General features: G+C 45.3%; 1 protein-coding gene across 2 annotated transcripts in view; it reads right to left on the reverse strand.

Moving 5' to 3' along the window:
* Positions 1 to 13,326, reverse strand: part of SART3 (spliceosome associated factor 3, U4/U6 recycling protein) — a 36,576-nt gene that overhangs the window by 9,275 nt on the left and 13,975 nt on the right. Inside the window, exons 5-13 of one of the 2 annotated variants that reach the window (XM_042961356.1) lie at positions 12,895 to 13,079; positions 11,619 to 11,724; positions 10,246 to 10,370; positions 6,357 to 6,512; positions 5,514 to 5,652; positions 4,921 to 5,028; positions 4,172 to 4,249; positions 3,989 to 4,047; positions 2,709 to 2,818 (exon numbers count right to left, since the gene is read on the reverse strand). In XM_042961356.1, coding sequence (XP_042817290.1) covers positions 2,709 to 2,818; positions 3,989 to 4,047; positions 4,172 to 4,249; positions 4,921 to 5,028; positions 5,514 to 5,652; positions 6,357 to 6,512; positions 10,246 to 10,370; positions 11,619 to 11,724; positions 12,895 to 13,079 — 1,066 coding nt within the window. The remainder of the gene's footprint in view (positions 1 to 2,708; positions 2,819 to 3,988; positions 4,048 to 4,171; positions 4,250 to 4,920; positions 5,029 to 5,513; positions 5,653 to 6,356; positions 6,513 to 10,245; positions 10,371 to 11,618; positions 11,725 to 12,894; positions 13,080 to 13,326) is intronic. The other variant, XM_007092338.3, reaches the window with a different exon arrangement.

The raw sequence follows: 13,326 nt of genomic DNA on the forward strand, positions 1-13,326 counted from the left end.
TTACTTGAGAAAAGAGCTGAGCGACAAAACCTATGGTTATGGAGACCTGAGAATCTGGCAGACATTTCTGAAAATTAATGAAGTGGGTTCGTCACTTCAAGGAAAACCACGAACTGTATCTGTTGCCGTGTTAACAGCGCAACTTTCAAGTGAAAATCCCGATTTAGGAAAATCCGTATCTGCCACTTTGAGGCTGACAGGTTCCACCTGAACAGACTTTTCTAAGATCACCAAAACGATACCTTTTAAAATACCGTATTATGAAATGTGTCGATACTGTGTAGAGCTGCGTGACTCAGTGATTGAGTATTTTCCACATGAACAATGCAGGTCACAGAACCATGCATATTTGGTAAAAGGTCCATTCAAAGTACAAAACAGACCAATGGATATTAGCGTAAGAGTCTCAGAAATCCAATGATACGGTTTCAGGTGCCACATCGCAACTATTAAGAAACTGCTTGCTGGGGCGCCTGGGTGGCTCGGTCGGCTAAGCATCTCACTTCGTCTCAGGTCATGATCTCAAAACTCATGAGTCTGAGCCCTGCATCAGGCTCTCTGCTGTTAGCGTGGAGCCCACTTCAGTTCCTGTCTCCCTCTCTCTCTGCCCCTTCCCCAGCTCGTGCTTTTTCTCTGTCTCAAAAATAAATAAAAACATCTAAATAAACTTTTTAAAGAAACTACTACTTGCCGAATCTTGCTCTAGTATGAAAGAATATCCATACTTACCTGAAAAGCTTACTAAAATACCCTTCTCTCTTCTAGCCTCCTATCTGCGTGAAGCCAAATTTTCTTCATATTCTTCAATGCAAATTCACAATACAGCAAATGCAAAATCCAGCAATCTTCTAACCCAAACTAATGATACTCGCAAAAATACAAAACCATGCCACTTTTCTAAGTTATTTCGGGGTTTGGAAAATAATCATTTTTCATAAATAATATATTCTTTATGTTAAACATAATGAATTTATTATCGTGACAATAAAATTATGTTTCAGTCTTTCACTTTCTAATACAGTGATATTGATACTTAGGAAGATGTATCAATGTTTCTAATGTGGTCCATTAAATACACAGAACTCACATAAACAAAAGCTGCTCCGGGTTCTTAAACTTTAAGAGTGTAAGGGATCCTGACCAAAAAATCTGAGAACTGCTGGTCTAGAGGAATATTCAACAAGCTTTTTTTTTTTTTTTAAATGGTTAGTTATTTTCAGATAGCACATGTGTGCATAGGGGAGAGCCAGAGAGAGAGAGAGAGAGAGAGAGAGAGAGAGAGAGAGAGAGGGAGGGAGAGAGGGAGGGAGGGAGGGAGGGAGGGAGGGAGAGGGAGAGAGAGAGGGGGAGAGGGGGAGGGGGGGAGGGGGAGGGGGAGAGAGACTATCCCAAGCAGGCTCCATGCGGTCAGTGCAGAGCCTGATACGGGGCCCAATCCCACGAACCGTGAGGACTTGAACTAAAATCAAGAGTCAGATGCTTAACCCACTGAGCCACCCAGGCGCTGCTCATAAGCTTTAATAGTAGTCATATCTCTGGGGATGAGATGGGAAGAAACTTTCACTTTCTACCACACAGTTTTGTAACTGTCTATTTTGAGTACATGTTGTTTTTTAAATTGGGGTAAAATCCAAAATACTCAAAAAGAATATATAGACAAATATATTTATTGACACACAATGTTCAAGACACAATGAAATAGAAAAGCTGGTCATATTTTTTACATCTTCCCCCCCGTGATAAATATCATTGGTCACATCTTATTTATTTAAAATAGCTTCAGAGATTTATAATGTACGCTATCATTCCATTTTCTTTAAAACAACAACAAAAAAATTACAGAGCACCTGGGTGGCTCAGTCACTTAAGCATTCAACTCTTGATTTAGGCTCAGGCCATGATCTCACAGTCATGGGATCGAGCCCCACATGGGGCTCTGCACTGGGCGTGGAACCTGCTTAAGATTCTCCCTCTCCCTGTGCCCCTCCCTAACTCGTGCATGCGCTTCCTCAAAAGAATAAAATAAAAATAATTTTTTTTTAATGTTTATTTATTTTTGAGAAAGAGAGAGAAAGAGACAGACTGTGAGCAGGGGAGGGGCCGAGAGAGAGGGAGACACAGAATCCGAAGCAGGCGCCAGGCTCTGAGCCGTCAGCACACGGAGCTCAAACCCACAAACCGTGAGATCATGACCTAAGCCAAAGTCCGGCGCTTAACCGACTGAGCCACCCAGGTGCCCCTAAAATAAAAATAATTTTTAAAAAATTTCAATCTAAAAAAATCTCAAGGAACATACCCAAACTATTAGCTAACAGGGGTTATGTCCTCTGGGTCTGTCGCTACAGAAAATTTGGGGGTTTTTTTCTCTTCGTTTTTTAGTATTTTCTACTCTTACATCCAAAGCAAATATAAAAAATAGTTCCCCCCAAAAGTCACAGAAAACATTCATCTCCAAAAATCAAAACAAACCAAAATAACAAACAGAAAGAAACGCACGGCTGTAAGACAAGCCCAAGCATAAAACAGGAGGTTCGGTTCCCTAGCCTCGCCCATTATACACACAGCCACCAACAAAAGAGAGGCTAATCGGGGCGGGGGGGGGGACCCGGCCTGCGGTAAGGAGCAGGCCCAAGCTGGCAGGAGTCAGCCGGGAGGGAAGACGGGTTACCCCTGACAAGCACCACCAAAAGCACCCCCAGATCAGTTACCTTTCCAGGTTGTAATATTCAAGCCACATGTTGGCATACTTGGCGTTCCCTTTGGTCATGATGCTGTCCCAGAGTTCCCGAGCTTTCTGCATGTTATTGCACAGTCGAGCCTGAAACGCATTAATGGGCTCCGTTAGGAAAGATTCAAACCTTACCGACGTTGGCACCCATAGCAAAACACACCTCAAACAGACAGGCTTTAAAAACCCCCCACTAACTGTGCATGTGACGTAACTCCCTGGACATTCCCAGCCACCTTCCACGGCGACGGGCTCGGCTCAACCACTCCAGCCTCTCCAAGGGGACAAGCCTCTAGCTGCCTGCCTAACCTATTTGAGAGCAAAGAGCAGGAGCCCACAGGTACTTACGACAGAACTAGCTAGACAACTGTGTTTTATTTTTATCAAGCTGAACTACGAGTGTTTAATCTGAGGCAATGCGGAGAAAGAAAGACTGCTCTAGGAGGAGGCCCCCTGCTGTGCCACTTGGGCAAGCGAACCTCTCTGTGAACCCGACAGACATCCGTTTCTTTGACCTGACCCCTCTCAGAAAATAAAATGTGCTTCGAACTTCACAATTCTGGAAGTGCCTGGGGGGCTCAGTCGGTTAAGCGTCCGACTGCGGCTCAGGTGACGATCTCGCGGTTCGTGGGTTCGAGCCTTGCATCGGGCTCTGTGCTGACAGCTTGGAGCCTGGAGCCCGCTTCAGACTCTGTGTCTCCCTCTCTCTCTCTGCCCCTCCCCCGCTCTCTCCCTCTCTTTCTCTCTCTCTCTCTCAAAAATAAACATAATAAATATATGTTAAAAAAAAAATTTCACAGTTCTGTGAGCTGATCAAGGGCGGGTTCCGTATCTTCTTGACTCGGGGTCCTTGGTCCAACAAGAACACTCAATTCACTGTGTCCCCTAATTATCCGTCAAACTCCTGTCTCCTACACGAGATGAGAGCCTTAGGAGCACGAGGCAGGTCTACCTCCCCAGCACACAGTGAAACACCTGGCGAACGGTCCACACCCGGTACAGCCTGACGAACAAGGCACTGAGGGACGGAGGCAAGAGGTGCAGGGTGATGGGCGTTCCAATGTCCGCCGCATAGCTTCTTAACTGCGTGCCAGTGTTTTCTCTAAGGTATAAGTGAATGTGCACCGAGCTAGATATGTAACAGAGACCCTTACAGACCCTGGACCATCACCTAAGACTCGGACCCAACTTCAGCCACATTAACGACACACACGTCCCTCAAAGCGGGCTGGAACCGACAGGCGTGTCGGAGACGTTTACCTCAATCCTAGCCCAGTTCTGCATGATCATGCAGCTTGGATCTCCGCTCTCATTGAAACCTGTAAGAACAGACTTAGTCAAAATCAGAAATCAATTTAGAGGCCCGGAGCCTCTGACTGAGAAGGCACACCCACCACGAACAGGAGACGAGCGGAAAAGGGAACGGGTCGAAGCCACACTTACGCTCCTCTACCTCCTGCTTCAGATACTCCAAGGCGCGAGTGAACGCAGACCTCAGCTCTTCCAGCTCTTTACTGGAGTCTGTCAGAAATTGCAAAAGAGGTTTGGCTTCGTGAAACCACATACCGTGTCTTTTTTTATCTTTTAAATCCCACAGTGAAGCTCCTGGGGGCCTGTTGTGCATCTGGCATCAGCGCCTGCCCTCATCACATAGCTGGGGAGAAAGGCTACAACAGCACACATCACGGACAGCACAACAAAGGTGAGCACGGGGTGCCGCGTGTGGGACCCCAGCAGAGGGGGTCTCGCCCAGCTGGGAGAAGGGCCGAAGGCCACCTGCATGAGTGCAAGTCAGGGGTTTCTGACGCTTTTTTTTTTTTTTTTTTTTTTTTTTTGAGGAGAAAAGGGAAGAAGGCAGGGGATCCTACAGAGATTCAAAGATTTCAAAGACATACAGGAGTCCTATCTAAAGAACTATTTAGGATCTACAGAAGGGAGAGAGGAGAGAAATGAGACTAAAGAGGCTGCAGGAGCCAGAATAAAAGAGAAGGACCTTAACTCTCTTCCTTTACAACTCACAGCAGGACTTGTTAGAAGACTTCAATAGCCAACATTTCTGGGGGCAAACAGTTACCAGTGGCTGGTCTACATCATTTGCCTAATCATGATGTATCCGGGCAACCTGGGACATCTCAGCAAAACGTATGTTGAGAAAAAAGTCAGAACCGCATCTGACACACGAATTGAAATACCTTGTTTGAAATCAACCCTTCTCCTCAGGTAATCAAGGTACGCCTGCCAAATTTCCACATAATCAGTGGCCTGAATGAAGCCGGCACTCAAAGCTTTCTCGAAGGTCGCTGGAATTGAAGAAAAAGCCAGGATTTGTCACCAATTCAAAAAGAAGCTGATATAAGTTCTCAAGACTGTTACAAAAACCTCTACTGACTATCAGATACTGTATGACTTAAAACAATAATGACAGGATACAACAAAGTGAAGTGAGCTAGAGAGACATGTTCAAAAGAAAAGCTACTACAGGATTTGGACCGTGTTCTAAAAGGGGTAAATTCCACACGATGTCCTACACTAAGAGAATTCCAGACCAAGTCAGATTGGAGAGAAGACCCAACTTCTTGGAAAATCACAAAGAATGTCAGCATTCTTTGGCTCTGAGAAGACAAAAACACAACCAAGTTATCTCCCACTTAGGGCCTTTTTTGTCACTAATACCCAATATCCCAAACTCAACACCCAGGGAAAGGCTGACCTAATGACTCTGTGACAGCTATCTTTCTGGCTTGGAACAGAAAGTTTAAGAGTCTTCCCACAAAAACATTCGCACCGGAAATCACTTGATGGTCAACTCCGTGTCTTTCCATGGCCAAGAGGTAACGGCTCCACAGGGCGACTGTCCAGGGGCAGTTTCTCACGGCACGATTATGTACAGATAAAACCAAATCCTTTACTTTCAGCTGCCGATCCTACGATAAAGAAGTTCACGGTGAGGAGATACAATGCTACTGTTACAGGCTTCACCATCCACGAGACCTTTCCAGCACGACCAGCTGACAAAAGAAATTTCCTTAGAAATTCTCGTGACTGGTCTCTTCGACAAAAAAATCGCAAAGGGGAATTGAGGAGAGGGGAGACCAGACATGAAAACAGCTTTAAGGGATATCAGCCTATCCGCGTGGATGGACCCAGTATGCACCCTGACTCAAATCTTTCGTACGCACATACCGACGTACTCGCCAGTGAGATGTGACTTCTGGATCTGCTTCACGTGGAAGGGGGAAGAAGGTAAGCACACAGATGGAACTAGACTAGTGCCGTGAGTTAACTGTTGAAGCTGGGTGACGGCACGCCAGGTTCCGCCTTTCCTCATCTATGTGCCAGGTGTACACTTTCTCCAGAATACAAAGTGAAAAGAAAAACATCGGTGTCGCAAAGCCCTCGACAGGAAAACCGTGCCCATTTTTCCCACAGTTAGCGTGATCAGTCTGATGGGACTTGAAACAGCAGAACCTCACGGGTCGGCCAACAGGGCGAAAGGAAGATGAGGGAAAGGGGAGAGCGCAGAGAGGAGCAGCACGCGGCTGACTCCCGGCGCCCTGGCTGAGTTCCTTCGCGTAGACTCTCAATCGGTAAAAAGGAAACGAAGTTAGAACAAGTCAGGTCGTCTTACTAGGTACTGACTGTAGCGGATCCACAAATCTGGGACGAGGCAGTTCTCGACCAGGGCGCGCTCGAAGATCAACTGGACGCGAGCAGGGTCGCCGATTTTCATCTCAAAATCGATGTACGCCTGATATTCGGCCAGTCTGGGTGCCTCTGCTTGCAGCTAGGGAAGGCGGGGGAAGCACAATGAGGTCGAGATGCGCCACTCGACACCGGGAGGAAGCACAACACATCTTCATATTAAATCCTGGCAAGACTGGCTACGTCAATCGGAATCACCAATCCCCACCCCGGGTACCTCCGCAATCTGACCGGCAGAGTGAGGGTCGGGGTGCCTCTCCACGGCAACGGTTACAAAGACTCCATCAACCCTTTCCCGGACCCATCCCTAGGCCACAGGATTTCTGATGAGAGCATCCACCAGAAACCAAATGAAGGAGAAACACCTTTGCCAATGACCACGGCTAGCCATCGCTCCGAAGAAGTCCCTTCCTTGGCCTACTGAGCGAGTGAGGGCAACCACACTGGAGCACTTCGGTGCCGTGAGGCACTTCAGGTTTCTCATCCCACATACCAGCTCCCGCCGGGACGCAGGCACAGGCAGAAAAGGGAAGACACGAGGCCGAATGCTGACTGCTCCAAAGACCAACAGTCCGAATTCTTTTCAGACAAAAACCTTATTCAACTTTGCTTTTCAGCCACCCTCTGCTGAAGATCCTAACATCAAACTGGATGAGGATTTCACCAATGACGCTTTGAGAAACACAACCACCTCCAATCATTTACATGTGAAAAAGGGAGACAGAGCACACGCGGGCCAGCAGGAGAGCACGCACGCTCTGAACATAGAAAGAGGGCGTTGTAGAGAGCCTCGGTTTCTAGTTGTAATGACAAACTAGTTACGCAGGCAGACTGCCACTGAAAACAACTTAAAATTGCTGGATTAAATATGAAAAACGTCTTGAAAAACATCAAACCGGCAAAGAAACAAGAAATACTAAGAACAAAATCTAAGTGAAGGTTAAGCCTTTGCTGGTATAAGATCTATTATTAAGGATGTGATCTTCACAATGAGGTGTCATTATTACCCCCTCTTACATTCAAGGCGACCGATACACAAGGCGGCTAAGAACGAAGTCTGAGAGCTAGTAACTGGCAGAGCTAACATTCAAACTCGAGGTAGCCTGGCTCTCAAAGTCTCTGTCCTTACCATGCCACAAGATACCAAAAACAGAGCCAAGAAGCCCAACTAACCCCCAAAAGGATAAATACAAAGATATCCACCCCTGGACCTACTGTAATGAAATTACAGGACATCAAACAAAACCAAAGAGATCTTAAAATGGGCCAGAGAAAAAACAAGGATTGGCATCAAAGAAGCTGACTTCTTAACAGCCAATGACAGAAGCAAGACAGGAGACGTAACTGTCAGTCGAGAATTCTACATCCTGAGAAATGAACTTTCAAGGAGACCAAAGTGAAAGACCTTGTCAAATTAAAACTGAGACCATCTGTCACCAGCAAATATCCAGTGCAGGAGACTGTCAAAGGGTATATCTGAAGCAAAAAAAAAAAAAAAAAAAGATCCCAGATGAAAGCTCTATGATGCAAGACGGGGGAAAAAGAGCAAAGAAAAACAGGAAATGCACATAAGTGAATGCAGACAGGGTGGGGCTGTATAATGCAAGATTAACAAGGATGCCTCTCAGGTTAAACAAAAAGACAAGAAATACAAGAACACAAGAGTGTAAGTCTGGGACATGGTAAATGAAGCTGAAAGTATTCTAAGGCCAAGAAAGGCTGGAAAACACTACTTACAGACAATCTTATGGTCAAGAAAACAAAAGCCAAATACTATGGTCAACACAGAAAATCCAAAAGAATCAATAAATCATTGATAAGAATTTATAAAGAAAACAAAAATTAATATAGAAAACAAAAATAAATTTATACAATTTTACAGAAAGACACAGCCTAAATAGCAAAGACCTATAAACCACGTTCATAGATTGGAAGACTCAGAATTTTAAAGATGTATATTCTTCCCCACATTGATCTACAGAGAAAATGTAATTGCAACAACAAAAAAAATTCAACAGCTTTTTAAATAAAATTTGAAAAGCTGATTCTATTCAACAGAAGCAGTAAGAACTAAAACAGGGGTGCCTGGGTGGCTCTATCAGTTAAGCGTCCAACTCTTGATTTTGGCTCAGGTCATGATCTCACAGTTTGTGGGTTTGAGCCCCGCATCGGGTTTTGTGCTGGCAGCGTGGAGCCTACTTGGGATTCTCTCTCTCCCTCTCTCTTTGCCCCTCCCCTGCTCGCACGCTCTGTCTCTATCTCAAAATAAACAAATAAACTTAATAAATAAATAACATTTATTAAAAAAAAAAAGGGACTAAAGAAAGACAAAACACTCTTGAAGAGGAACAACATGGGTGGGATTCATGTCACCTACGAGCAAAATTTATAAAACTATCAGTATTACGATAGTATAATATAAACCAGTGGGGCAGAATAGAAAGCCCAGAAACAGATACACAAATGGAGAGCTAATCTATGACAGATGTGGGCCGGCACATCAACGAGGGAAAGATGGAATGATCAAAATTGGTGCTGGAAAACTGGTTCTCATATGGAAAAATGAAACTGGACCCCATCTCATGCTATATGCAAAAATCAATTCCATACGAAGATCTAAACATGAAACACACAACTATAAACTTTCAGAAGAAAACAGAGCTAAGAACAGCCATGAGCTTGGAACATGGAGAGATTTCTTAAGCATAACAAAAGCGCAAACTGTAAGGTAAAGAATGATAAATCCAATTAGAGTAAAATTAAGAACCAGGCATCAAAAGATGCCATTAAACACCTTGAAAAGACAAATCACAAACTTGGGGGAAGTTTCTGCGATACATACAACCAAAAGTAAGGATTAAGATCTGAGGTTCCTCCGAATTAATTAAAAAAAAACACAAATGAAAGGGAAATGAGTCACAGACTTCAACAGGTAGCTCACAAAAAAGGAAACCTGAATACCAACAGATGTGAAAAAATGCTCAACTTTAGCAGTAACCAGGGAAATGCGAATTAAAGCTACAACTCAGATCCATCAGAACGGGTAAAATTTGAGTATGTCGATATCCAAGGCTGGTGAGGGCGACGAGAACCCCGAGTTCGCTGAGAACCCCCCGCTAGGAGCGTCAGCCGATGACGCGGAAAACAGTCCCGCAGGACGGGACGATCCAGCAATTCCATTCCTAGGTGCACGCTCTGGAGGAACTCTCCTCACACGTGTACCAAGAGATACATCCAAGAACGGTCGGAAACATGCTGCTCCTCCCGGCAAAACGCGGGAAAGCGACCCAACTACCTAGGAACCACGAGTCAACAAATCGAGGCACACACATACACAACTCGATAGCCGTGGAAACAAACGGACTATACTTATCAACACGGGTACAACCCAAAAACACGGTCGATGAAAGAAAATACACAGCATGATTCCATTATAGAAAAGCTCAAAAAACAAGCAAAATTAAACAACACGTTAATCAAAGGTATGTTCGTAGATTGTAAAACTATAAAGAAAAGCGAGGGAATGATTATCACAAAAGTCAGGAAAGTGATTACCTCTCGGGAGAGGGAAGAGGAAGCAATCGGAGAGGGGCACATAGGAGACTTCTAAGGTACTGGCAATGTTCTATTTCTTAACCTGGGTGGTGGGTACATGGACGTTCACTTTATTATTAGGATGTAAACTGCACGTACACATTTATACACTCTACATATTTCACAACAAAACAGATTTTAAAGACACTGCTTTATTTGCAACTATCGATCAGGGTAAAGTTTGCAGGGACGCGTTTACCGTAAAAGAGGCCAACACTTACCAGCGCCTCTTCATAGGGTTTGTATTTCTCCAGCTGCTGCAGTGCTTTGTTATAGTTCTGAATCACCGACTCCGGTATTGGGTCTTCTGACCATTCTTCATACTCTGCAAATGTTGCCTCCATATCTATTGAAAGATGGATTCAGCCCCGTAGGTCTTGCCGTGGGTTTTATCAACCCAACCAGAGATGAAACCACGAGACTCGGATGTTGCTAGCCCCTCCCACATCAGCGGCCACAACAGCTCTTAGGATCGGATCTTCTACTGGGCCCGGACTTGACCTTAAGATTCCGTCTCAAGGCAATTCCCCAAGCAGCCCTACCAACCAACTAAGCAGTTAATTCAATAACAGCAACACTCACCCACTGCTTCCTATGTTCTAATACTCTCCATCCACTAACTCATTTGATCCTCACAACTCTATGGAATAGGTTCTGTCGTGATCCCCATTTTGCAGGTGAGGAAACGGAAGCAGAGAGTTACATCAAATGGTAGAGCGAGGCCTTGAGCCAGGCAGTAAGGCTCCAGGTCACGTTCTACTCACTGGGCTGCGCCATGTCACGGTGGTACATGAGGGGACACCTACAAGCCACCGAGTTCTAGGCTTTTCTGCGTATCGCCCAAGGATTCAACTGGAAAGCCAGCCATTTTATAAATCTGTCAAATCAAATCCAAACAAACCGTGACGTGAAAAGAGAAATCATGCCTGGGCTCAAGGAGTTATCCAGAAGTGCCAGGGGTTTGCCATGCATAACCAGGCCTAGGGAACAGACAAGACGGAAGCACCAAACTCTTCCCCAGAAAAATCCTCCAGGTGCCGCTCACACTCAATACCAGAGCTTCGAAGGCTTGGCTACCAAAATATATTTACCCAAAAAGGAAAATCCTTACCAAACCCCCAAGAAAGTCAGATGGGAACACTCCCAGTCAACAGTGCTCCTGAACCAAATCACACCCCTCCCCACCCCCCCGGAAGAATGATAGAAGCCTGTGGAAAATCCCCATTCTGATACCGAAGAGATTAGTCCTAAAGAGAAAATGTTCACGATGGAAGCCTTACTCAATAAAGCTTCCCCAGAAAATATAGGGGGTCAGCTTCCCTACCCCTTATAGTGACCCCACCTCTCCACCACCAACGTCTTAACATAGGAAACTGAGTCGGGAAGTCTGCCGCTGACCCTCAGAATCCTCTTGAGCATTAACAATTCAAGGTATATTTTTACCAAAACACAGTGGCACTGTCCAGTGAGAGCAAGAACACCAGCGACACTTGCCTCACAGGATGCTAGGAAAGGACTAATTACAGGACAGACCCCCAGGCATTTTAAAAACCACGGAGGAAGGGCCGGCTACTGACACGTCGGTTTCTCTTACCAAAGAGTGGGATCGCCAACTGTCGCCGGAAGAGACTGTGGACTTTCTCCAGCTGTGAATCAAAGGTTTGTTCCCGGTCAAAGGGGGAAAGGAAGCCAGCTATGGGCTAAAGAAGCAAATGTGTAGTAAATTACAAACTTTTTGGTTCTTCCTACTTCAAAAAATATTTCAACAAGTTTTTAGTTGAAAGTAAAAAACTGTTTCTGACCTCTTATGCATGAGGTATTGTGACAAACGTTGCAAGGGATTCAAAAATAAACTGGTCTCTGCTACTAAGTGTTTAAGAGGGAGTGAAAAGCAAAAAGGAATATAAGAAATGCATATACGGACTATATTCTATACAAATGACTACCACGGGGCCGAATGGAGACATCACAGAAGTATCACTGGTATCGACGTCCCGTGGCTGGCTTTATTTAAGCTGGTTTTGGAGGCTGCGGTTCGTTATGAAGGGAGGAGAGCGGGAAGGACTCCCGGGGGAGCTGGCACCTGGGGTGCATCTGCAGGCTCTCCGGACGTAGCAAGAGAGAAGGAACAGCGTGGAAACAGGGGACGGCAAGCCCGAGTGTCGAGGGGGGACTGCGGGAGCAGGGCCCACGCAGGGCCTGGTCAGCCAAAGGCGTCGGCCCTGATGCCTCAGTCGGGGTGAGCTAGAGGCACCACTGCAGGCTCTTCAATAGGGATGTCACCAAGAAGGGAGAGCGCCACTTTAGTAATGACCTAACTGCCAGCGGGCTCCGCTAACTGCCAACACTAACTCTGTGCATACACACACACAGGGGAGAGGGGACACTGGGAGGGGCTGTAAAATCCTGTAAATGAAAGTTTTAAAAATCTAACTATGATGGGGTCAAATCTCTTGCAGTTACTATTGGACACGACACATACACACATACGTATATAGATGTATGTGTATATGTGCACATATATACGTGTGTGTATATGTGTGTGTGTGTGTGTATGTGTGTATATGTGTGTGTGTGTGTGTGTGTGTGTGTGTGTGTTTTAGAGTGACGTGGTTATTCTTGTGTATTCACCTGGAACCAGTAACTGAAATAGTAGTATTTTTAAACATCAGGAAAAAATCATAGGGTCATTTGCTTTTCAGTCCAACAAATCATTCTTGCTATTCCACAAAGACTACCGATTTACTCTACTGCCCACCCACTAGGAGACTGGCAAAGACCATTTTGTTAGCGGTGTTCCTCCAAGACCACTTACAAAGAGCCCCGGCTGTTCAAAGGCAAGCACTGGGCCCAGAGACAGGGGCACTCACCCGGGCAGCTTCCACAATCGCACTTTCAAACTCCCGGTAAGCCTCCCAGATGGCGAGTCCTTTGGTCATATGTAAGCCAACCGACGAGAGTGCCCTTTCAAACACAGAGCGGACTTTCTCAAGGCCACCTTTCTGCCCAATCCCACCGACTGAGTACTGGCCGTACTCGAGCCAAATGTTAGGACCTAAGAAGAAGTGTTCTAATCAGTTCAGGATATGAAATACCCAAATATCAAAACTTTTGTTCTGATGCATCGTAAAATAAACGTGCCCACCAAAACAGTACAAGTTCATATAAAATGTTAACGGAACATCAACGAGCATCCCAACTTACATATGATGCTAATACTGCAGCTCAAAAAGAAGTGTATCTTAAACCATGTTCCTACTAGGTTTCGATTATCGAGTTTTACTTCAAAAACAGAATATGCC

This window comes from Panthera tigris, chromosome D3 (genome assembly GCF_018350195.1).
Source record: "Panthera tigris isolate Pti1 chromosome D3, P.tigris_Pti1_mat1.1, whole genome shotgun sequence".
Classification (NCBI taxonomy): Eukaryota; Metazoa; Chordata; class Mammalia; order Carnivora; family Felidae; genus Panthera; species Panthera tigris.